This window comes from Mesoplodon mirus (genome assembly GCF_964341445.2).
Source record: "Mesoplodon mirus genome assembly, chromosome: 1".
Classification (NCBI taxonomy): Eukaryota; Metazoa; Chordata; class Mammalia; order Artiodactyla; family Ziphiidae; genus Mesoplodon; species Mesoplodon mirus.
In genome coordinates this window covers 208,832,625-208,858,665 of record NC_138976.1, presented here as the reverse complement: position 1 = coordinate 208,858,665, position 26,041 = coordinate 208,832,625, and the positions used below count along the sequence as shown (strand labels likewise).

The 26,041-nt window shown below is 38.9% G+C and overlaps 1 protein-coding gene across 2 annotated transcripts in view; it reads right to left on the bottom strand.

Annotated features, from left to right (window-relative positions):
• CENPP (centromere protein P) overlaps positions 1-25,894 on the bottom strand; it is a 232,136-nt gene extending 206,242 nt beyond the window's left edge. Inside the window, exons 1-4 of one of the 2 annotated variants that reach the window (XM_082636182.1) lie at positions 25,341-25,378; positions 21,642-21,799; positions 7,668-7,849; positions 5,033-5,121 (exon numbers count right to left, since the gene is read on the bottom strand). In XM_082636182.1, coding sequence (XP_082492308.1) covers positions 5,033-5,121; positions 7,668-7,849; positions 21,642-21,799; positions 25,341-25,370 — 459 coding nt within the window. In that variant the 5' untranslated portion in view covers positions 25,371-25,378. Of the gene's footprint in view, positions 1-5,032; positions 5,122-7,667; positions 7,850-21,641; positions 21,800-25,340; positions 25,379-25,508 lie in introns of those variants that run through there. The other variant, XM_082636181.1, reaches the window with a different exon arrangement.
• Positions 25,895-26,041: the final 147 nt, after the last annotated feature.

The following is a 26,041-nucleotide window of genomic DNA, read 5'->3' as shown; positions in this document are numbered from 1 at the left end:
TGAACTCCTTTAGCTTTTGCTTATCTGCAAAATTCTTTTACCTCTTCTTTGATTCTGAATGATAACTTTGCTGGGTTGATAATTCTTGGTTGGAAATTTTTTTCTTTCAGCACTTTGAATACTTATGCCACTCTCATCTGACCTGCAAAGTTTCTGCTGAAAAATCTGCTTAAGGTCTTTAGGGTGTTCCCTTGTACATAACAATAGTTTTTCTCTTGCTGCTTTTAAGAGTCTCTCCTTGTTTTCAAATTTTGGTATTTTAATTTTAATGTGTCGGTGTGGGGTTTTTGCGGTTCCTCTTATTTGGAACTCTCTAGGGTTCCTGGATCTGGAGAACTGTTTTTACAGTTTAGGGAAGTTTTCCACCATTATTTCTTCAAATATGTTTTCAGACCCTTTCTCTTCTCCTTCTGGAACTCCTTATAATGTGAATGTTAGCACACTTCATGTTGTCCCATAAATCCCTTAAGCTATCTTCACTTTTTTTTCATTCTTTTTCGTTTCTGCTGCTTTGATTTGGTGAGTTCCTGTGCCTTGTCTTTGAGTTCACTGATCTTTTCTTCTGTCTCATGCTGTCTGCTATGAAAATCTCCAATGTATTTTTCAGTTCAGTTATTGTACTCTTTAGCTTGGGGACTTCTGTTTGGAACTTTCTTATATTTTCCATATCTTTGTTGAAGTTCTCCGTGTGTTCATCCATTCTTCTCCTGAGTTTGGCTAGCATCTTTATGACCATTATTTTGAACTCTTTATCAGGTAAATTACTTATCTCTGTTTCGTTAAGGATTTTTCCTGAGGTTTTATCTTGTTCTTTCTTGTTTCGCACATATTCCTCTCTTTCTTCATTTTACTTGATTATCTATGTTGGTTTCTATGCATTAGATGAAACAGTCACCTCTCCAGTCTTGAAGGGCTGGCCTTGTGTAGGAGATGAACCTTACGGTTCAACCCCGCCCTAGTTCTTGGTTGTCTCTCAAACCTTTGTGATTATCCAAGTTGCCAATTTTAGTTTTTATAGCTCCCAGTAGTTGAAGTTGTGCCAGGACCAAATATTCTTTTTAGTTTAAAATTTTCCCTATTTTTGAATCTTTTTTTTTCATTTCATTGCATTTCAGGGAGAGTAGTTATGAAAACATACTTAACTGCCACTTCCCCCAGAAACTGCCACCCATTTGACTTATTACGCTGCATGGACTATGAATGCTGACACATGTTAATTCTAATGTTCGTGCAACTCCTCACAAACAGTACAATAGCACTAACAACACCCGAGAGTAAATCTGGGGAAAAGAGTTGTATGCTCCAACTGCATCTGACAATAATAGCTGTGCCAACATGTGTAATCATTCAAACATTCTGGGTGTATTTCCCTATAAGAGGGTTGACCTAGATAATCTATAAGGTCACTTTTGGTCCCAGCATTCTATTAATATGATTTTAGGTCACTTTGGTTTCTAACATTGTACTACCATGATTTTATTATAACAATATTCTATAAGTAAGGTAATTTTATTGTTTAGGTTACTTTTTAATCTTCTGATAGTTAAACGTCTCCCTCTAGTGGAAATTTTGTTTTAAAAAGTGTTTTAGAACACAGAAGGTTGCTATTTATTTATGACTGCTCTTTTTCTATCAGTCTCAACTATAAAAATCTGCTCAACATGTAAAATGGTAAAATTATTTTAGAAGGCAGTTTGGTACTATCAATCAGAATTTACATGTAAATCTCCTTTAACCTGGCAATTCCACTAGAGATATAGTTCTAAAAATATACTTACCCAAGTAGGTCTAGAACATCTGAGGGTTTACCAATAAATAATAAAAATCATAAAACTGGAAAGGTGCAGAGAGAAAGGGAGTGTTCTTAACATAGCCTGGGACAGCATGCTCTTTTTGCAGCAAATTAGTTAAAACCAAGCAGTTGAAAAGCACCTACATACTTTGAAATGTATATAATGACAACTTATGTCCCTTTAGAGATTCAGCAATTACTGTGTTCTATGTCTTTCAAAGAATATAAATTGTTCCTCTCCTTATATTTTTTTTCCTGCATCTCCTAAAGCATGTGGGACAGAAACTGATGGTAGTCCCCAATACTTGTACTTCTTTCTTGCTCCAATTTTTTCACTGGCTACATGGCCATGCATAATGAAGGCTAAATTTCCAGCCTCCCTTGCACTAATTTATTGGCCATTAGAATGTAGGTGAAAATGATGGGTGTTACAACTTCTGAGAAGTGTCCTTCAATGGAAAAGGTGAGCCCTGGTTTGCCCAGCCCTTTCCCAATGTCTGAAATGCTAAAGTGATAACTGCACCATGATTTGGAAGTCACATGGGTGACGGCAGAGCCTGATGATCATGAAACCACCATACTAGCCCTTGAAAACATATCCTGCAATTTTGTTTAAGCAATAGAGAAATAAACTTCTAGTACTTTGAACCTTCCTTATTTTTAAATTTTCTGTTATGTGCAGCTCAACTAATTCTAATTCATTCAGCATATTAGTTAACAGTATAACTTTAGGCTAATACTAAATGGTTACAAAATTTTCAATCATGCTTTGGTGGTATGAGGATCAGAATATTAGCTTAAAGGGTGAGGTCTGGGCTGGTGCCACTACTGCCTGGTAGGAGGTAGGGAGCATAGCCAATATAGCAGGGGTAGCAGGTCCTGTATGGTAAGGCCCACACGGCTTTGGTCCTGTCTATGTGGCTTCATGGTGGCCACCCAGGACCATCAAGCTAAGCTACTGTGGGAGCTGCAGGGGCCCAGTGCCAGTTCATGCTGGGAATGCCTCTGGTCAGGTAATAGCCATTCTTAAGAAGCACATTGCATTATAAAAAATGCCCTCAAACTGAAACCTCATCCTTGATCTAACTCATGATGTGATCAAATTACCACTTGATGCTTTTCTTCAGAGGCTTAAGGTGACCACAGTATGGAACTTCAACAAAATGAAATTAAAATATTCCAGTCTATTTTATCTCTCAGGCCAAAGCCCCACTAATGAGCACACTAATCAATCTCTGGCCACAACCTATCCTGGAATGTATAGCTCCACTGAGCAGCTCATTCACCTCAACTTCAGAGGATAGTCTTTCTTTTTTCAGCTGGACTTGTGGACATCCTCCCAAGGATAAGCCTGACTTTGCTAGCAGTCTAGCTTCTCTCCAGATAAGTCAGGGAGTGACTATAAAAAAGGTGAAAGCCAACAGCAGAAAAAGCCTGTAGGACCCCAAGGCAACTAGAATGATCCTGAGCAGTTTCCTGGACAATGTATACACTGATAGTGCAGATGTTCTCAGACATGGAACTAGACCTCGGACCTCTGACTCTGCCAACCTGACACAGATTATAGGCCTGGCCATTAATGCAGGCCAGAATGCAGGTAAGCAGTTGGTATCTCACCACTCTGAGCTTAGGATCACATTAGCCATAAGGAAAGAAAAGGCAGTTGTCCAACTATGCATCCTGATGCAGTGAGACAACATCCAGGAATTCCTGGGCCACACAAAGGAGAAGTCTGGAGTCCTGGCATGGGCTTTTTATCCTAAACGAGATCAACCCATTTGGGTCTGTATTCTCTTTTGGTCTTTAGCAGATGATGTTTGAGGTCATACAGAACTACAATATCATCTTGGGGACTCTGCATGGCTCCAAGGCCTGGTGCCAACCTGGGGACAGTTTACCTTCCCTAGGGACACTCATCATCCATGTCCATGACATCCTACTCAACCGGCTTTGGCAATGCCACACTGTGGATGTTCTTGTTCACTTTGACAGACTAAAGGGGGATACTCTGAGGTGGGAGCAAGCTGGAAACTCTGCCATCAGATGAGAGGCCTAGATATCCCTCAGTCAGTTCTCAGCCTGCCAGGGTCTGTGGTGACAACCACGGACATAGACTGCAAAGAGTTCTCAAGAAGCAAAACCTCTAGCCCAGATACCTGGACCCAGTTACTCTTGACTAGTTGGGGGCAGTTTCTGATATGTGACATCAACTCCTGTTGCATACAAAAAGGGACAACTTGAGGCTGTTTCTGTGGCTGAGGATAAGCATGAGGAACCCAGGCACATGACTGCGAATGCAAGCAAGCAGCAGACCCATATGACTTGGTTGTCACAACTGGTCTACATCCACTTTAGTTATCTGATGAACTGAGGCCAAGGCAGCGTGCCTGCCCTTCCCTGTTCCTCTCCTCTATACATACCCCCTGTAAGCCCAAACTCATAAAACCAACGGGTTGAAATTGCCTTCTGCTATCAAAGCATGTGCCCAGGATTGATCATTTCTCAAAATTATGCCTGGATCCCATTCTTCTTGGAGCCAGACTTTGAAGACGTCTGAGTCTTGTTCTGCCCTATCCTGGCCAGGGGCTGCACGTTAATATTCTGCTTTCTGACTTTATGTGAAAATCCTACCGAGAGTATCTTCCTCCTATGTTGTGTCTCAGCAGTCCTGTATAACTTGCTGGCATAACCGTGAACCACCTTGAAGTCTAACTCTCCAGCCCTGAGCAGTCTTCAGATTGTAGTGATCCCACATGGCCACAACTATAGGAGAGGCCCTGAGCAAGAACACCAGCTGTGCTGCTCCCAAATACCTGACCCACAGAACATGGTGAGATAATAAATGTGTTTTGCTGGTTTAAGCTGTTAAATTTGGGAGAAAATGTTACGTGGCAATAGATAACTAATAGATAATAGATGACTGAGATATCAGCTGACGACTGAGGGCATCCAAGACTGTTCCCATGACCTCGGGGCTTGCACTGGAAGCCCAGGAACATCTTACTAACTGCCCTCCAATAAAGCACTATGCTCTCAGCAACAATCCTACTGCACGCAGTTGCTGGGGTATTCATACTTAAAAAATTTTTTAATGGTACCACTTCGCACAAATGTGCTACGAGGGGGCCCTAGCTCAAGAACGTCTCCTCAACTCAGCCACTGCTGAAGACTGGGGTGTGGGAGTTTTTATTTCATAGCAGCAGAATCTGTGTTATCTATCACAATGTATTCTTAATTTACCTGGATTTCCAGAAGGTGAAATTCAAGTTGAAACGTAATCATGTGGCAATTTGCTGATAATCTGTGTCTCTGCAGAACTTTCTTTATACCTGTAAATCATAAAAATAAATATTTTTGTTTGCAAATAACAATTTCCTTTAAATATCTATTATTTAATTTTGTGTGGATACCTATAATATACGTGGGTGTATGTGTGAAAGTGTATTTGCATTGAAACTACCTGGAAGAATGTGCACCAAATTGATCGTCTTTGCAAAATAAGATTAAAGACAACTTGTACTTTCTAGTTATTGATTATACCAAAGATTAAGGTAAGAAACAGAAATATGCTAGTATGACCCTAGACAAATTTGAATCATGATAACTGTTAGATATTTTTCATTTTTTCAACATTATCTGGTTCTAGTTAGACAATAAATTAAATCCATGTATTTACCTCAGTTAACTCTCAAAACTTTACTAAAATGACAGCAAAAGTATTTTTTTAGGTATAACATGAATACACTCAAATGCATAAAATGCCCTATTCTTAAGTATACAGCGTGATATATATATATATATATATATATATATATATATATATATTTACAAGTGTTTCCCATGTAACCGCCACTAAGATCAATATACAGAAAGTTTAAAGTACCCCATAACATTCCCTCATGCCCTTTCCAGGCTATACACTATGTCCCCCTCAAGAGATAACCATTATTCTGACTTTATTACCATCTACTTTTGCTAATGAAGGTATTTTTAAATGAGCACAATTCTCTTTTTTAAATTTTTATTCAGTTTTTTTTTTAAAGAAATTGGTAGAGCTTCTTTTTTTTTTAAATTTTATTTATTTTTGGCTGCGTTGGGTCTTTGTTGCTGCGCATGGGCTTTCTCCAGTTGTGGTGAGTGGGGGCTACTCTTTGTTGCAGTGCAAGGGATTCTCATTGGTGGCTTCTCTTGTTGCAGATCATGGGCTCTAGGCATGCAGGCTCCAGAAGTTGCAGCACGCAGGCTCAGTAGCTGCGGCATGTGAGTGCTAGAACGCGCGGGCTTCAGTAATTGCGGCACACGGGCTCAGTAGTTGAGGCATGCGGGCTCTAGGCGAGTGGGCTTCAGTAGTTGTGGCACGCGGGCTCAGTAGTTGTGGCTTGCAGGCTCTAGAGCGCAGGCTCAGTAGTTGTGGCACAGGGACTTAGCTGCTCCGTGGCATGTGGGATCTTCTGGGACCAGGGCTCGAACCCGTGTCCATGCACTGGCAAGCAGATTCTTAACCACTGTGCCACCAGGGAAGTCCCCACAATTCTGTTTTTTTTAAAACTGAAGTATAGTTGCTGTACAATACATATACATTACACGTGGACAATATAGTGATTCACAATTTTTAAAGGTTATAGTCCATTTACAGTTATTATAAAATATTGGCTATATTCCCCATGTTGTATAATATATCCTCATAGCTTGTTTTATATCTAATAGTCTGTACCTCTTAATCTACCCCTATATTGCCCCTTCACCCAGAAGGGCACAATTTTACAAGGATAAAGAGAAAAAGATGAGAGTAACCTAATTTTAGAAGCTGAAAATCAGATGGATAAGCTAGATATTACACGAAAAAGTGGAACTAACCTGGCAGATCCAGGAAAATTAAAACCTAAGCCAGCAATGGGGAAAGCTCAGAATCAAGCCCATTCAAAGGCATTCTGAATGGGCACCACCAAGTACCTCTACAGATGGGGTAAACCTGGGGCTCAAAATAGAAAGACTGAGACTTTTGTACAGTAAAATCTCACTCTCCATATTCTCTGTATTCCATCTATTCCTTTCAAGTACCTGAAGTGTCTAAATTTCATTTCTACATGTAATTCAAAGTTTTACTGAGGTGAGCTGCCCACCACCTTCTGAGGGTCACTCTTCCTCTCCCTGGTCATGAGGGTTGTTTTGGTGGAAAAATCAGGAAGCATTTCCTAAAGTGATTCCTTCTTCTAAACCAAGTTCCCAACATCCAATCGCACAGCTGAATTAGCTTCCCCTTACTTGTTAGTGCATCACAGATCCTTGGTAATAAAACGTAAGTCATTGGGACCAGAAACCCTCCTCTGCCAAATGGTCCAGTTCTTGAAATATTTATCTTGGCCACAAGGCCATGCTCATTAGCAGCAGACCACCACAGATGACACAGCTCTCGTGTCAGTAGTGAACAACAGCTAAGATTTACAAATTAATGCTGCTTCTGTTCTTAAAGTCGTTTATGGCTGTTACTTGACTATTAAGTTACATAATGACAGACTGTGTCTTCTTTAATATCTACCTCAGGCAGCTTTTAAGAGTATTACACACACTGTGATATTGAATAGACACTTGACGAAACAAGTTTACCACAACCACACATTCAAATCGTTATCTTGCAGAATTTTAATTCAATGATAAGACAACCAATTTCCTATGTATAATAAGGTAAACTTCAATACCACTTCTAGATTAAAATGAAAGCTTACTCTGGAAAGTCCCTGGATGCATAGTGGTTAAGACTCAGTACTTACACTGCTGTGGGCCCAGGTTCAATCCCTGGTCGGGAAACTAAGATGCCACATGGTGCAGCCAAAAAGAAAGAAAGAAAGAAAGAAAGAAAGAAACTAATGCTTACTCTTTTCTGCCATCTCAGTGCTCGTTAGGTCCTCTGTCTTCTTGGAGTAATGTCTTATACTGATGCCAGTAAGCGTACTTAGAAAATGAAGTTCTGATTCTAAATGTCCAAGATGACTTCTCAGATCTTTTGACAATTCCCATCCTTCAGAATCTGCTTGGTATATTTCTTGAAATGATTTTCTAAAAAGCAAATACCACAAATAATTACTTCAATTAAGAAACCACTAACGGGCTTCCCTAGTGGCACAGTGGTTGAGAGTCCGCCTGCCGATGCAGGGGACACGGGTTCGTGCCCCAGTCTGGGAGGATCCCACGTGCCACGGAGCAGCTAGGCCCGTGAGGCCTGCGTGTCCGGAGCCTGTGCTCCGCAAAGGGAGAGGCCACAACAGTGAGAGGCCCGCGTACTGCAGAAAAAAAAAAAAAAAAAAAAAAGAAACCACTAACAAGTGTTTCAACTAATATCTATAAATTTCTTCAAACCATTCCCATTTTATCCTTCTTACTCTCTTCCCATTAAAACTAGTACGATTTTTCTTAAAACCAGTAAGATTTTTCTTAAAACCAATGTGGCTACTAACACTGCAATCAGTAATCTCAATATAAAACAAACCTAACCAAGTTATAATACCATTCTCCTACATATTAGAAACAGCTATAAAATAAATTATAACAGGAGTACTTTGTAAAATTAAAATGTCTGTTTAGGCTGGAATATTTAAAGTGTTCCAACCTAAATGTCTGATATCCCAAGACGCCTCAAACTATTTTAAAAGATATGATGAACCTAAAAACAAAATAAATCAGCTAGCTTCAAATTCTAAAACAGGTGAAGTATCACAAAGCATTTTATACTAAGAAAGGGATTCTTGTGAAATTGAAGAGTATAGAGGTAAAAATTCCAAACGAATAACAAATAGCATAATCTCTAAACAACACTGTAATCAGATATTCTGCACTGAAAACATATAGCTCTGTTTTCCTTGAAAAAAGTAAAATTTCAGCAAATAATCGCATTAAATGATATTTTTTGTAATCCTTTATTGCCATCATGCTATCAGCCACATTCTACACTGCTGACTTCCACTATCTTAAACATGCTTTCCTTTCCTTCTGGGGCAGGATTATCCTGATTCTCATTTTACATCTTGGGTCTTCCACTGTCCCTGCTTTTTGTCTCCCATGTTAGAAGAAAACCCTAACACTCTTGCCTCTGCTCTTCTGAATATGCATTCCCTCATTCCAGAAGAATATTTGATGATTAATCTCAGCTCTTTTATGCCAGTAACTCCTAAAACACACCTTTAATCATCTCTTCTTCCTGCAAGGTAGATTTAACTTGATAAAGCATCAAATGTTTTCTTCTTCAAATTAGTTTTTCCTTCAAATTTCCCTACTCTTGTTAATGATAAAATCTGTCCCCTGCTATAGCAGGTTCCATTTCTTGAGGGTCACTCTCGCTCTATTACTCCTCTCACATCTGGATCTGAGGTCAGCTTTTCTGCTCCCCCACATAGCTATCCCTCCTTTTCTATTTCTAATTCCACTACATTAACCTATGTTCTTATGACCCTATACCATGTCTATAAAGAATAACCTAACTGTATCTTCACACTCGTATTTCAAAACTTGTATAAAGCCTGTAGAAATTTTTTAAACTTTGTTTTAATGCTAATTTAAAATATCACTATAAGTATATTCTATGTCATCTTGAGAGACTACAACATGCTCTTTTGTATTTGCTTTTTGAAAATTAAATAGATAAAGCTAATGAAAAAAAGAACAGAGATAATCTTTATATAAATGAGTTCCTTCCAAGTGAATACTAAACAATGACACAGCAAACTACGGATGAAAATTTCAAGGTATTTCCAACAGAGCAAACTGATAAGAAAACTATAATCACATTAAAGGATAGATATGCAGAACTCAAGGAAGAACTTGTGGCTGAGAAATGGAAAAATGGGGAGTTATTGTTTACTGGGTACAAAGTTTCTCTCTGGGACAATGAAATCATTTTAGAGATGGATAATGATGTGATGGTTGCACAACAATGTGAACTGAACTATAAACTTTAAAAGGGTTAAAATGGTAAGTTTTATGTTATGTATGTATTACCACAAAATAAAAAGATAACCTGCATATTCTCATTCATAGCAGTAATTTACTTTGAGCAAAACATCATTGGTCCATTACAATTAATGATGCTATTTTGAATGAATTGGGGATATGGGTCTTATGGTTTTGTAGTTTTATTTATTATTTGAAAATTTGTCTTAGTAGCATATATTTTTTTGCCCAAATTAGATGTTCACAAGAAGATTTTTTTTCTTTAAAAGCAAATCTACACAAGACTTGAGTTTAAAACTCAATAATCTAGGATTCTAGGAAGATGGCAGAGTAGGAAGCACCAGGAACCTATCTCCCCAACTAGGAAGCAATTGCAGTGGCGGAATCTGTCTGATACAACCTTTTTGGAACTCTGGAGACCGCTGAAGGCTTGCAACTTCATGGAGAAGGCTTAAACGTACATTACAGTAAATTGTGGGCCATTTCAGCTCTTAGCACAGTAGTAGCTATCCACACCCCCTCCAACAACATGGCAAGCAGCTGTGCACATGTTCTTGGAGCCACCCATACACAGCTTAGGGGAGCAAGAGTGGGCAAAAAGGACTCTGTCCCCCAAATATTGAGTATCTGTGCTCCAGTTGCTGACTGCGGCTGCTGATCACAGAGATGCAGACAAAGAGGAGGGTAGTCACTGCTGCAAGCCCCTACCCTCTGGCTGAGGTAGCATTAAGAATATTTAAAGAGCTGTCGCTTTTTGTTTCCCACCATCATTTTTGCCTTTTCCTTTTCAGGAGTCAGACATTAAAGACTAGGACATGAAAAATCAAACTAAGTATGTGGGGAAAATTAGAAAATGATTGCACATATCCAAGTAAAAGCTCAGAAATGACGTAATTAGACATTAAGTTTACACTTCAGGCTGATCCTCAGCACACAGACAGCCTACAACAACAACACAACCTAAAACAATAACAAAAAAAGTGCAAACACTGGGGAAGAGGGGGGAGGATCTGACTTCCAGAGTTACCACATTATTAAGTTAAAATGTCCAGTGTTCAACAAAATATCACAAGGCATACAAAAAACAGAAAAGCATGGCCCACTGAAAGAAAAACAAATGTTCAAAAGAATCTGTCCCTGAAAAAGACTTAATGGCAGATATATCAGACAAAGACTTTAAAACAGAAGTCTTAAAGATGCTCAAAGAAATAAAGGAAGGTGTGGAGAAAGTTAAGAAGACGATTTGTGAACAAAATGGAAAACATCAGTATAAAGACAGAAAATCAAAAAGAAATTCTGGACCTGAAAAGTACAATAACTAAAATGAAAAATTCACCAGAGGAATTCAAAGGCAGATTTGAGCAGACAGAATAATGAATCAGGGAACTTGAAGATAAGACACTGGAAACAGAGACTGAGGAACAGAAGGAAAAAACACTGAAGAAAAGCAAACAGAGCCTAAGGGACCAGTGGGACACAACCACAAGGACCAGCGTGTGCATTGTGGGAGCACCAGTAGGAAAAGCAAGAGGAAAAGGGGAAGAGAGACTATTTGAAGAAATAATGGTAAAGGGCTTCCCTGGGGGGGGGGGCGCAGTGGTTAAGAATCCACCTGCCAATGCAGGGGACACAGGTTCGAGCCCTGGTCCAGGAGGATCCTACATGCTGCAGAGCAACTAAGCCCACGTGCCACAACTACTGAGCCTGCACTCTAGAGCCTGCAAGCCACAAATACTGAACCCGCATGTCACAACTAAAGCCTGCGCACCTAGAGCCCGTGCTCCGCAACAAGAGAAGCCACTGCAATAAGAAGCCCACGCACTGCAACAAAGAGTAGCTCCCGCTCGCCACAAGTAGAGAAAGGCTGCATGCAACAACAACGAAGACTCAATGCAGCCAAAAATTTTAAAAAAAGAAATAATGGTAAAAAGTGTCCAAAACTTGATGAGAGACATGAAGGCTAACATTCAAGAAGCTCAACTAATTCTAAATAAGATGAACTCAAAGAGGGTCACAATGAGACATAATCAAATTTTCAAAAACCAAGGGTAAAGAGAGATTTTGAAAGCAGCAAGAGAAAAGGAAATCATCACGTACAATGGATCCTCAATAATATAAGAGCAGATTTCTCATCAGAAGTTTTGGAGGCCAGAAAACAGTGGGCCAGTATATTCAAAGTGCTAAATGAAGAAAACCATCAACCAACAATCCTTCTGGCAAAATTTTCTTTCAAAAGTGAGGAAGTGGGACTTCCCTGGTGGTCCAATGGCTAAGACTCTGAGCTCCCAATGCAGGGGGCCTGGGTTTGATTCCTGGTCAGGGAACTAGATCCCACATGCTGCAAATAAGGGTTCACATGCTGCAACTAAAGATCCTGTGTTCTGCAACTAAGACCTGGTGCAGCCAAATAAATAAATATTTTCAAAAAAAGTGAGGAAGAAATCAACACATTTTCAAATAAACAAAAGCTGAGGAAGTTTGTTACCACTAGACATGATCTCCAAGAAATGCTCAAGGCAGTCCTGTAAAGTAAAATAAAAGTACACTAGATAGTAACATGAAGCCATGTGGAGAAATAAAGATCTCAATAAAATTAGTATATGGGCATAAAAAATCTACTAGTATGGTAACAATGGCTTGTAACTGAACTTCTTTTCCTACATGATTTAACATTTAAAAAAATTATTAGTCTAAAGGTACTATGAGTATAACTTTCATCTGTAACTCCATATCATGTTTTCTACAAAATTTAAGAGATGAATGCATTTAAAAGAATTATAAGTTTAGGGCTTCCCTGGTGGTACAGTGGTTGAGAGTCCGCCTACTGATGCAGGGGACACGGGTTCATGCCCTGGTCCAGGAAGATCCACATGCCGCGGAGCGGCTGGGCCTGTGTGCCGTGGCCGCTGAGCCTGCGCGTCCGGAGCCTGTGTTCCGCAACGGAAGAGGCCGCAACAGTGAGAGGCCCACGTACCGCCAAAAAAAAAAAAAAAAAGAATTATTAGTTTATGTTCAGGGGTCACAAAAGTATTAAGATGTAATTCTGTGACATAAAAGAACCAAAAACAGTGGGGATGGAGCTGTAAACAGGCAGAATTTTTGTATGTTATTGAAATGAGGTGGGTATAAATTCAAATTAAGGTGTTGTAACTTTAGCATATTATTTATAATCCCTCTGATAACCACAAAGAAAATAGCGAAAGAATATATATCAAAGCAAATGAGAAAGAAATTTAAGCACTTCTCAAAAGACAGAAATGCAGGAAATGAGGGACAAAAGAGCTTAAGGGCACACACAAAAAAAACAAAGAGCAAAATGACAGAAATAAATCTCTCCTTATAAGTATTTATTTAAATGTAAAGGGGTTAAATCCTCCAAACAAAAGACTGAGTTTGGAAGAACTGATAAAACCACAGGCTTCAACCATATGCTGTCTATAAGAGAATCACTTCAGATACAAAGACTAAAAGTGAAAGGATGGAAAAAGATACTCCATGCAAAAAGGAACCGAAAGAGAGCAGGACTGGGGATACTAATATCAAACAAAATAGAGTTTAAGTCAAAAGAGGTTATAAGAGACAAAGAAAAAATATATATATATTAATGAAAGATTCAATACAGCAAGACATAAAAATTATAAACATTTACAAACCTAATGACAGATATCAAAATACAGTTTTCCTTCAGTATCTGTAAGGTATTGGTTCCTTGACTCACCACAAATACCAAAATTCATGGATACAGAACCTGTGGATATGAAACTTGCAGATACAGAGCTAACTATATCTCAAAGCAAAAACTGAGACAGTTGAAGGGAGGAATAGTTCTACGTTGAAACGGGCTACATAAGAGGATGATGAATTCACCTCCTCCCATAGTCACACCAAATCTACACCTACAGATGAAACAATTTTCTCTGAAAGAAACCCAAAAACTAGCTGAGCAACTCTACACATCAGGCAAATGAGAAAAAGCCTATGTTGAAATGGATAGTAGAGGCTGAGACACAATCCACATAAAAGCCACCTGTTGCACGGCAACCCACAATCAAGAGGGACTAACAACCCTGACCTGCTCCCTGAGGAGTGAAAGGTGTGAACACCATAGCTGGCACCCCAAATTTTAAGACCAGCACCTGAGAGGCAAGCCCCTAAAATATCTAGCTTTGAAAGCCAACAAGCCTTGGGTCCATGAGATTCACAAGGCTAAAGGGCAGCAGTCTCCAACCTTTTTGGCACCAGGGACCACTTTCATGGAAGACAATTTTTTCACAGACTGGGGCGGGGGGGATGGTTTCGGGAGGATTCAAGCACATTACATGTATTGTGCACTTGATTTCTATTATTATTACATTGTAATATACAATGAAATAATTATACAACTCACCATAATGCTCATAGGAGGCAGAGCTCAGGCGGTAATGTGAGCTGTGGGGAGCAGCTGTAAACACAGAGGAAGCTTCACTCACTCTGCCGCCACTCACCTCCTGCTGTGCAGCCCGGTTCCTAACAGGCCACAGACCGGTAGTGGTCCGTGGCCCAGGGGTTGGGGATCCCCACTATAGGGAACCGAGAAACAGTTCTTAAAGGGCTCACGCATGCAGACTCACCTACCCCCGAACCCAGCACAGAGGCAGCCAACAAAAAAGCAACCAGTGTTTCTGTTTAAGAGGCCTACTTCCTTACCTTAAAGCTCTGGCCTGAAGACTTCTAATTTAACATCATACAAGAACCTACTTAAATACCTCCAAAGAAAGAGGCCAGAGCATCATCTTTGTACTCTCTCTCTGTCTTACTCCATATCACCAGTATCTCCTGGAAAGGAGTTTGTGCACTCTCTGGAACCCTGATTTTTGTGGCTGCTGCCCAGTTGGACACCTCTTATTCACTGGGCTCTGGCAGTCAACAGAACTTACAGCAGAACTTATTGTGGGTCCCATAGCACTGTAACAAAAGGAGAAATAGTTCGTAAATGACTAATGGCCCCAGGACACAGTGGAGATATAGCAGACTAAAATGCACTCCTAATCCTACTGTGAAAGAGACAAATAAGCTTGTCTTCAGAACTGGAGCCTCAGTGGCAGGCTTATCATTAAACACAGTCAGGGCCCAATCACAATCCTCTGCAGAGACTGAGGAGGCCAGAGGATGCTACCCTTCATGCTTTCCATCTGACCAGGCCTCAAGTCATCAGTGTCTCCAAGACAGGGGCTTGTGTACCCCAACTGTTGTGAATGCTGTCCAGAGGACACATCCCTTTATAGCCTGGCTCTGGTGGCCAGCAGGGCTTATGTTCATGATTTCAAAAGAAAAGTAACAAATGAAGAAACACTTCTTACCTGGCTATTGCCAGGGCTCAGGGCAGAGGGAGCAGTCTTCCCTGAAGGAGGTATATTTGCGTACTTTAAAAGCTCCTCCCTGAGCTTCTTCTTGCCAATCAGCCTGAATCTACCTGCTGACTGAGAACCTCCCCTTTGCAACACTGACAAGTCTTGAGGTACCCTCAACTACTGGGAACAGCTAAGAATAAAGAGGCTGCTTGGACAACACCAAGGTTTGGGAGAAAACCAAGACAGAGTTGAACAATAAAGTTCATCTACTACACGAGGTCACTCTTCCAAGACTGCAAGAGAGGGCTGTTTTATCCAATACATAGAAACCAACACAGAGAGTCAAGAAAATGAAGAAACACTGGAATATGTTCCAAATGAAAGGACAAGATAAAGTCTCAAGAAAAGACCTTAATCAAATGGAGGTAAGTGATTTACCTTATAAGCAGTTCAAAATATGATCATAAAGAAGCTCACAGAGCTCAGGAGAACAATGGATAAACAAAATGAGAATTTCAACAAAGAGAGAGAAACTATAAGAAAATACCAAGTAGGGGTCATAGACCTGAAGACTACAATAACTGAACTGAAAAATTCAATAGAGGGGTTCAACATCAAACTAGATGAAGCAGTAAAAAGAATTAGTGAACTTGAAATTATGGCAATATAAGTTATCCAATCAGAGCAACAAAAAGGAAAAAGAATGAAAAAAAAAGCTAAAATAGCTTAAAAGACTTATGGGGCAACAACAAATGGACCAGCTTTCAAATTACAGGGGTCCTTGATGGAGAGGAGAGAAAGGGGCAGAAAACTTATTTGAAAAAATAATTGCAGGAAACTTTCCTAACCTGGGAAAAGAAACAGACATCAGATCTAGGAAGCATAGAAAGTACCAAATAAGAGGAACCTAAAGAGACCCACATCAGACACATTAAAATTAAAATATCAAAAATTAAAGACAAGGAGAGATTCTTAAAAGCAGCAAGGAAAAAACAACTTGTTATGTACCAGGGAACCCCAAAAGACTATCAGAGTTTTCAGCAGAAACTCTGCAGGCCGGAAGGAAGTGGCATGATATATCCAAAGGCTGACAGACAAAAACTGCCAACCAGTAATACCCTACTGGCAGAGTGGTCCTTCCGAATTAAAGCAGAGAGAGTTTTCCAGACAACCAAAAGCTAAAGGAGTTCATCACCACCAGATAGGCCTTACAAGAAATGTTAAAAGAACTTCTCTGACACAAAAGGTCAATAAGTAGAAGCAGGAAAAAAGAAAGTATAGTTCTCACTGGTAAAGGTAAATATATAGAAGAATTCAGAATAATCTAATGGTGCAATGGTGGTAGGTTAATCACCTAAAAGCTAATATGAAGGTTGAAAAACAAAAGTAGTAAAAATAACAATAAATACAACAATTCGTTATGGTATACACAATATAAGAAGACCTAAATTGTGACATCAAAAACATAAAACATTGGGGGAGGGAGTAAAAATGCAGAGATTTAGAATGTGTTAGAACTTAAGTTATTGTCAACTTAAAACAGACAGTTATAAACATGTTTTATGTAACCCTCATGGTACCCACAGAGCAAAAGGCTACAGTAGACAAAAAAGATAAAAAGGAATCTAAGCATACCACTATAGAAAATCACCAAATCACAAAAGGAGAGAGCTAGAGATGAAGAAAGGAGCAATGGAATTACAAAACTTCCAGAAAATAAAATGGCAATAAGCACACACCTATCATAAATTACTTTAAATGCAAATGGACTAAATTCTTCAATCAAAAAGCACAGAGTGGCTGACTAGATTTAAAAACCAACAAAAGACCCATCATGCTGCTTACAAGACACTCACTTCAGATGTAAGGACATACACACTGAAAGTGAAGGGATGGAAAAAGATATTCCATCCAAATGGAAACTAAAAGAAAGCTAAAGTAGCATATTTATATCAGAAAAATAGGCTTTAAGACAAAGTTGTAATAAGAGACAAAGGTGGTCATTATATAACGATAGAGGATTTCATCCAACAAGAGGACACACTGGTAAATATTTATGCACCCAATATAGGAGCTCCTAAATATATAAAACAATATTAACAGACCTTAAAGAGAGAAATAGACAGCAATACAATAGTAGGGGATTTTAGCACACCACTTACATCAACATGTAGATCATCCAGAGAGAAAATCAATAAAGAAACATTGGTCTTAAATGACACATTTAGACCCTAAGAACTTAACAGACATATACAGAATATTCCACTCAAAAGAAAGACTACACATTCTTCCCAAGCACACAAGGAACATTCTCCAGGATAAGCCATATGTCAAGCCACAAAACGAGTCTTAATAAATTTAAGAAGACTGAAATTATATCAAGCATCTTTGCCAACGACAATATTATACTAGAAATCAATTACAAGAAAACTAGAAAATTCACAAATATATGGAGATTAAACAACATCCTACTGAACGTGACTGAATGAGTCAAAAGAAAAATCAAAACAGAAGTAAAAAAGTATCATGAGACAAATGAAAACAGAAATAAAACACACCAAACTATGGGCTGTAGCAAAAGTCATTCTCAGAGGGAAGTTCATAGCAATAAAAAACAAATGAAGCCCAAAGTTAGTAGAGGGAAATATCAAAGACCAGAGAAGGAAAAGAATGAAATACAGCCTAAAAAGGTGATAGAAAAGATCAAGGAAACCAAGAGCTGGTTAGTCAGAAAGTTAACAAAATAGACAAAACTTCAGCTAGAATAAAAAAAAAAAAAAAAAAGAGAGAGAGAGAGAGAGAGAGAGAAGACACAAATAAAATCAAAATGAAAGAAGAGACATTACAACCGACACCACAGAAATACAAAGGAAACCACTCACTCACGTCATAAGAAAGTATGAAAAATTATATGCCAACAAACTGGACAATCCAGAAAAAACAGAAAAACTTCTAGAAACATAGAACAAGACTGAATCATGAAGCAACAGAAAAACTGAACAGACAATTAATAAAAAGGAAATTGAATTAGTGTTTAAAATCCTACCTACAAATAAAAGTCCAGGACCAGATGGCTTCACTAGTGAATTCTACCAAATATTTAAAGAAGCAAACCAATCCTTCTCAAACTCTTCCAAAAAACAGAAGAGAGGGAAAACTTACACAATCATTTTATGAGGCCTTTTCCCTGATACCAAACTCAGACATGAACGCTACAAGAAAAGAAAATTACAAGGCCAATATCCCTGATAAACATAAACATAAGTCCCCAACAAACCATTAGCAAAGCTAATTCAGCAATACGTTAAGCAACATACACCAGGAACAACTGGGATTTAGTCCAGGAATGCAAGAATGGTTCAAATCTGCAAATCAGTGTGATACACCCCATTAACAGAATGAAGGATAAAAACCATGTGATCATCTCAATAGATGCAGAAAAATGTCTGACAAAATTCAACATCTATTTATGATCAAAACTCTTAACAAAATGGGTATAGAGGAAATTTACCTCAAAATAATAAAGGCCACATGATAAGTCCACAGCTAACATCATACTGAACAGTGAAAAGCTGAAAGTTCTTCCTCTGAGTTCAGGAACAAGACAGAGGATGCACACCTTCACACTTATTCAACATAGTAATGGCCGCCCTAGCCAGAACAGTTAGACAAGAAAAAGAAATAAAAGGCATTCAAATCAGAAAGGAAGAAGTAACACTGTAAGTATTTGCAGATGACATGATATTATTTAGAGAAAACACCAAAGGCTCTACCATAAAACTGTTAAAACTAGGAAACAAACTAGTAAAGTTGCAGGATACAAAACCAATATAAAAATCTGTTGTGTTTCTATACACTAATAACAAACTATCAGAAAAAGAAAATAAGAAACCAATCCCATTTATAACTGCATCAAAAAGAATAAAATACCTAGGAATAAATTTAACAAAGGAGGTAAAAGACCCATACACTGAAAATTATAAGACACTGAAAAAAGAAACTGACAAAATACTAATATTTGAAAAGATATTCCATACTCATGGATAAGAAGAATATTGTTTAAATGTCCATACTACCCAATGCAATCACCAGATTCAATAAAATTTCTAACAAAATTCCAATAGCATTTTTCACAGAAATAGAAAAAAATCCTACTGTTTGTATGGAACCACAAAAGACCTGGAATAGCTAAAGAATTCTTGAGAAAGAACAACCCTGGAGGCATCATAAGTCTTGATTTCAAACTAGATTACATAGCTATAGTAACGAAAGCAATATAGTATTGGCATAAAACAGACACATAGATCAACAGAAGAGAAAAAAGCCCAGAAATAAACCCATTCATATATGGTCAATTAATTTATGACAAAGAAGCCAAGAATACACAATGGGGAAAGGAAAGTCTCTCCAATAAATGGGTTGGGAAAACTGGACAGCCAGAAGAAAAAGGAAGAAGGAACCACTATCTTACACCATACACAAAAGTTAACTTCAAATGGATTAAAGACCTGAAACTATAAAAATCCTAGAAGAAAACATAAGCAGTGAGCTCCTTGACATTGGTCTTGTCAATAATTTTTTGGATTTGCCACCAAAAATTTAGGCCAGAAAAGCAAAAATAAACAAGTAGAAGTACATCAAATTAAAAAGCTTCTAGACAGCAAAGGAAACCATCAACAAAGTGAAAAGGCAACCTATGGAATGTAAGAAAATATGTGCAACTTATTTATCCCCTAAGGGATCAATATCCAAAATGTATAAGGAACTCATACACCTGAATAGCAAAAATCCACACACGATCTAAAATGAGCAAAGGATTGCAACAGACATTTTTCCAAAGAAGACATACAGAAGGCCATGAGGTACATGAAAAGGTGCTCAGCATCATTAATCATCAGGGAAATACAAATCAAAACAATAAGAAGATATAACCTCACACTTCTTAGAATGGTTATTATCAAAAATGCAAGAAATAACAGGTGTTGGTGAAGATGTGGAGAAATAAGAATACTTGTGCACTGTTGGTGGCAATTTAAATTGGTGCAGCCACTACTGAAAACAGTATGGAGGCTCCTCAGAAAGTGAAAAATAGAACTACCGGGGAAATTGACAGTAACACAATAATAGGAGAGGACTTAAACACCCCACTTTCACCAATGGACAGGTGACCCAAAATGAAAATAAATAAGGAAACACAAGCTTTAAATGGCACATTAAACAAGAGGGACTTCATTGATATTTATAGGACATTCCATTCAAAAACAACAGAATACACTTTCTTCTCAAGTGCTCACGGAACATTCTCCAAGATAGACCATATCTTGGGTCACAAATCAAGGCTTGGTAAATTAAACAAAATTGAAATCATAACAAGTATCTTTTCTGACCACAACGCTATGAAACTAGACATCAATTACAGGAAAAAAACTGTAAAAAATACAAACACATGGAGGCTAAACAATACATTACTAAATAACCAAGAGATCACTGAAGAAAAAAAACAGGAAATCAAAAAATACCTAGAAACAAATAACAATGAAAACACAATGACCCAAAACTTACGGGATGCAGCAAAAGCAGTTCTAAGAGGGAAGTTTACAGAAATAAAATCCCACCTCAAGAAACAAGAAAAATCTCAAATAAACAACCTAAACTTACACCTAAAGCAATTAGAGAAAGAAGAACAAAAACACCCCAAAGTTAGCAGAAGGAAAGAAATCATAAAGATCAGATCAGAAATAAATGAAAAAGAAATGAAAGAAACAATAGCAAAGATCAATAAAACTATAAGCTGGTTCCTTGAGAAGATAAACAAAATTGATAAACCATTAGCCAGACTTATCAAGAAAAAAAGGGAGAAGACTCAAATCAATAGAATTAGAAATGAAAAAGAAGTAACAACTGACACTGCAGAAATACAAAAGATCATGAGAGATTACTACAAGCAACTCTATGACAATAAAATGGACAACCTGGAAGAAATGGACAAATTCTTAGAAATGCACAACCTGCCAAGACTGAATCAGGAAGAAATAGAAAATATGAACAGACCAATCACAAGCACTGAAATTGAAACTGTGATTAAAAATCTTCCAACAAACAAAAGCCCAGGACCAGATGGCTTCACAGGCAAATTCTATCAAACATTTAGAGAAGAGCTAACACCTATCCTTCTGAAACTCTTCCAAAATATAGCAGAGGGAGGAACACTCCCAAAATCATTCTAGAAGGCCACCATCACCCTGACACCAAAATCAGACAAAGATGTCACAAAAAAAGAAAACTACAGGCCAATATCTCTGATAAACACAGATGCAAAAATCCTCAACAAAATACTAGCAAACAGAATCCAACAGCACATTAAAAGGATCATACACCACGATCAAGTGAAGTTAATCCCAGGAATGCAAGGATTCTTCAGTATATGCAAATCGATCAATGTGATACACCATATTAACAAACTGAAGGATAAAAATCATATGATAGTCTCAATAGATGCAGAAAAAGCTTTTGACAAAATTCACCACCCATTAATGATAAAAACTCTCCAGAAAGTAGGTAGAGAGGGAACCTACCTCAACATAGTAAAGGCAATATACAACAATACCACAGCCAACGTCATTCTCCATGGTGAAAAAGTGAAACCATTTAAACTAAGATCAAGAACAAGACAAGGTTGCCCACTCTCACCACTATTATTCAACAGCGTTTTGGAAGTTTTAGCCACAGCAATCTGAGAAAAAGAAATAAAAGGAATCCAAATCGGAAAAGAAGAAGTAAAACTGACACTGTTTGCAGATGACATGACACTGTACATAGAGAATTCTAAAGATGCTACCAGAAAACTACTAGAGCTAATCAATGAATTTGGTAGAGTAGCAGGATACAAAATTAATGCACAGAAATCTCTGGCATTCCTATACACTAATGGTGAAAAATCTGGAAGAGAAATTAAGGAAACACTCCCATTTACCACTGCAACAAAAAGAAGAAAATACCTAGGAATAAACCTACCTAAGGAAACAAAAGACTTGTATGCAGAAAACTATAAGACACTGATGAAAGTAATTAAAGATCATACAAACAGTTGGAGAGGTATACCACATTCATGGATTGGAAGAATCAACATTGTGAAAATGATTATACTATCCAAAGCAATCTAAAGATTCACTGCAACCCCTATCAAACTACCAATGGCATTTTTCACAGAACTAGAACAAACAATTTCACAATTTGTATGGAAACACAAAAGACCCCGAATAGCCAAAACAATTCTGAAAAAGAAAAATGAAGCTGGAGGAATCAGGCTCCCTGACTTCAGACTATATTACAAAGCTACAGTAATTAAGACGGTATGGTACTGGCACAAAAACAGAAATATAGATCAATGGAACAGGAGAGAAAGCCCAGAGATAAACCCACACACATATGGTCACCTTACCTTTGATAAAGGGGGCAAGAGTATACAATGGAGAAAACACACCCTCTTCAATAAGTGGGGCTGGGAAAACTGGACAGCTACATGTAAAAGAATGAAATTAGAACAATTCCTAACACCATACACAAAAATAAACTCAGAATGGATTAAAGACCTAAATGTAAGGCCAGATACTATCAAACTCTTAGAGGAAAACACAGGCAGACACTCTATGACATAAATCACAGCAAGATCCTTTTTGACCCACCTCCTAGAGAAATGGAAATAAAAACAAAAATAAACATATGGGACCTAATGAAACTTCAAAGCTTTTGCACAGCAAAGGAAACCATAAACAAGGCCAAAAGACAACCCTCAGAATGGGAGTAAATATTTGCAAATGAAGCAATGGACAAAGGATTAATCTCCAAAATTTACAAGCAGCTCATGCAGCTCAATAACAAAAAAACAAACAACCCAATCCAAACATGGGCAGAAGACCTAAATAGACATTTCTCCAAAGAAGATATACAGATTGCCAACAAACACATGAAAGGATGCTCAACATCACTAATCATTAGAGAAATGCAAATCAAAACTACAATGAGATATCATCTCACACCAGTCAGAATGGCCATCATCAAAAAATCTAGAAATAATAAATGCTGGAGAGGGTGTGGAGAAAAGGGAACCCTCTTGCACTGCTGGTGGGAATGTGAATTGGTACAGCCACTATGGAGAACAGTATGGAGGTTCCTTAAAAAACTACAAATAGAGCTACCATATGACCCAGCAATCCCACTACTGGGCATATACCCTGAGAAAACCATAATTCAAAAAGAGTCATGTATCAAAATGTTCATTGCAGCTCTATTCACAATAGCCAGGAGATGGAAACAACGTGAGTCCATCATCAGATGAATGGATAAAGAAGATGTGGCACATATATACAATGGGATATTACTCAGCCATAGAAAGAAACAAAATTGAGTTATTTGTAGTGAGGTGGATGGACCTAGAGTCTGTCATACAGAGTGAAGTAAGTCAGAAAGAGAAAGACAAATACCGTATGCTAACACATATATATGGAATCTAAGGGAAAAAAATGTCATGAAGAATCTAGGGGTAAGACAGGAATAAAAACACAGACCTACTAGAGAATGGACTTGAGGATATGGGGAGGGGGAAGGGTAAGCTGGGACAAAGTGAGAGAGTGGCATGGGCATATATACACTACCAAACGTAAGGTAGATAGCTAGTGGGAAGCAGCCGCATAGCACAGGGAGATCAGCTTGGTGCTTTGTGATCACCTGGGGGGCGGATAGGGAGAGTGGGAGGGAGGGAGACACAAGAGGAAAGAGATATGGGAACGTATGTATATGTATAACTGATTCACTTTGTTATAAAGAAGAAACTAACACACCATTGTAAAGCAATTATACTCCAATAAAGATGTAAAAAAATGTAACAATAAATTTTTTAAAAAACTATTAAATCCAAACACCTTGGACTCTTCCGACTTTCTCAACTTGATCATTGAGGAGACTCAGGTTACATGGATACTCTACATACTATCCTGAGCTAAAAATGACATACTGTGACCAGTAAGGAAATCATCTTTCATCATGGTGCTTCCTCAAACTTTCTGAAGTGCATAAAATCATCAACGGTCTAGTTAAAAAGCAGATTCCGACTCAGTAGGTCAGGGTTGGGCTGAAATCTGTATTTCTTTTCAACCCAAGTGATGCTAAAGCTTCCAATCTGTGGAGCACCCCTGGAGTAGCAAGCATTCTGATACATTTACACCCTCACTTGCAGAGGAACATATTTGTTCCCTGTTCACCTACTTCCCTCTCCCTTTTACTAGTTACAGCTTCCTCTACCTTCATGATCCCTTCCAACATGCATGCAAACATTTTCTTTAGAACTCCTCCTTCCCAATTTCAACCTACTCTTGTCCAGTTAGCTCAGGAAAATCTTATTCTCTCTGCATCTATGTCAAATTAGAATTGACTAAAAAATGAAGACAGTTTCTGCTTTTCAAGCAGCTTGCAAGCTTGAGACAATAGGTACATAATTAACTCATGGACCCCTTCTCTCCTTCTCCAGTAAGCAAAGTGCCTGGGCTTTGAAGTTTGATTTTTGGGTTCCAATCCAGCTCTAACACTTACCTTCTCTGAGACTTCAGGCAAGCAACTTAATTTCTCTGAGCCTCAGTTTCCTAACTCTAAAACGGGGTTAACAACAGCACCTAACTCAGAGGATTGTCGTAGGTATTAAAAAGAGATGATGCACATAAAGACGTTTGCATCTCTCAGTCTAGCACTTAGTAAGTAATCGACAGACCATGGCTATTGGTAGTAACAAAGACGTTATGATGCCACCCCTCTATGGTAGATGGCACTCCTCAGTTATTTCTATCTGTTAGTGCATATGCTCTTTTCGCCTTTAAACAGGGAGTTCCCCCACTTCCTTTACAGGGATGCTTCTCCTCCTGCAGTATATGACAATCACCTTCGCAGCTTCTGCCAAATTCCCCTATAGACTACATTGCCTACTCTTCTTTATATCAACTTACTCTTTTACCTAAATTATTTCTCAAAGGAAATTTCGTATCACTACAGTAAGCGAAGAATCAATATCACTTGCCACAGTTAGGTGACTCATAAAAACAAATACCATGAAACCAGAGTTTTTAAATTCCAACTAGATACTGCTGCCCACTAAAGGCAAGATTGCTAGGGAGATAGGCAAGACTTTCACCTTGATAGTTACTAGCACGAGAAGAGAACACCTTGAAATGAAATGAAACACCTTCCCCATGAGTGTGATTAAATCAGTTAATATATGGTAATACGTTTACAACGGGGTCCACGCGTGTACTCATCACTCTCAGCCCTGTTGGAACAGACAGATAACGAGTTCCCGCCCACGTCTGGTGCTCGGGAAAAGTCTGTGGGGCGGTCCGGGGCGCCTGGAGTAGAGATCTTCACCCTTCCCACTGGGCCTGAGAAAGGCCACGTACCGAACTCGGGAGGTGTCTTCCCCGGGCGCCGGCGGCTCCGCGCACGCTCGCCTCAAAGCAGTGATCTCGGCTTCCAAAGCGCGAGCCTCAGCCAGCTGAGAATCCATAGGGCCGCGCTGACGGGAAGCTGCAGAACAGAAGCCCGCCACGTCCTGCTCTTCAAGCCTCGCGCGCTGCTGGCGTGAACCATCCCGGAACTCGGCGGGGGAGGCAGGGGAATGACGCGCGATTCCCGAGCCTATAACCCGCGCTCGCAAGCATCCCAGGCTCATTGCCATCCCTGCTTACTTTTCCACAGCTGTTCCCCAGCAGTCCCTACGCTTCAAGAGGTTGACTCCCTCGAACCCAAAGGCCGAGGGCATACCTACCCACCCCGACCTGGTGGCGCCTTGGAGCAACCAGAACGAATAAGTCACAGAAGAGGAGGTTCCGGAAGCACTTATGGTGGGGAGTCTCTTTATTTTTCTTCCCCTCCCTCACTTCCGCCGACCATATCCAGGAGAGCACAAGGTGATAACCCTCTGCAGTTTGAA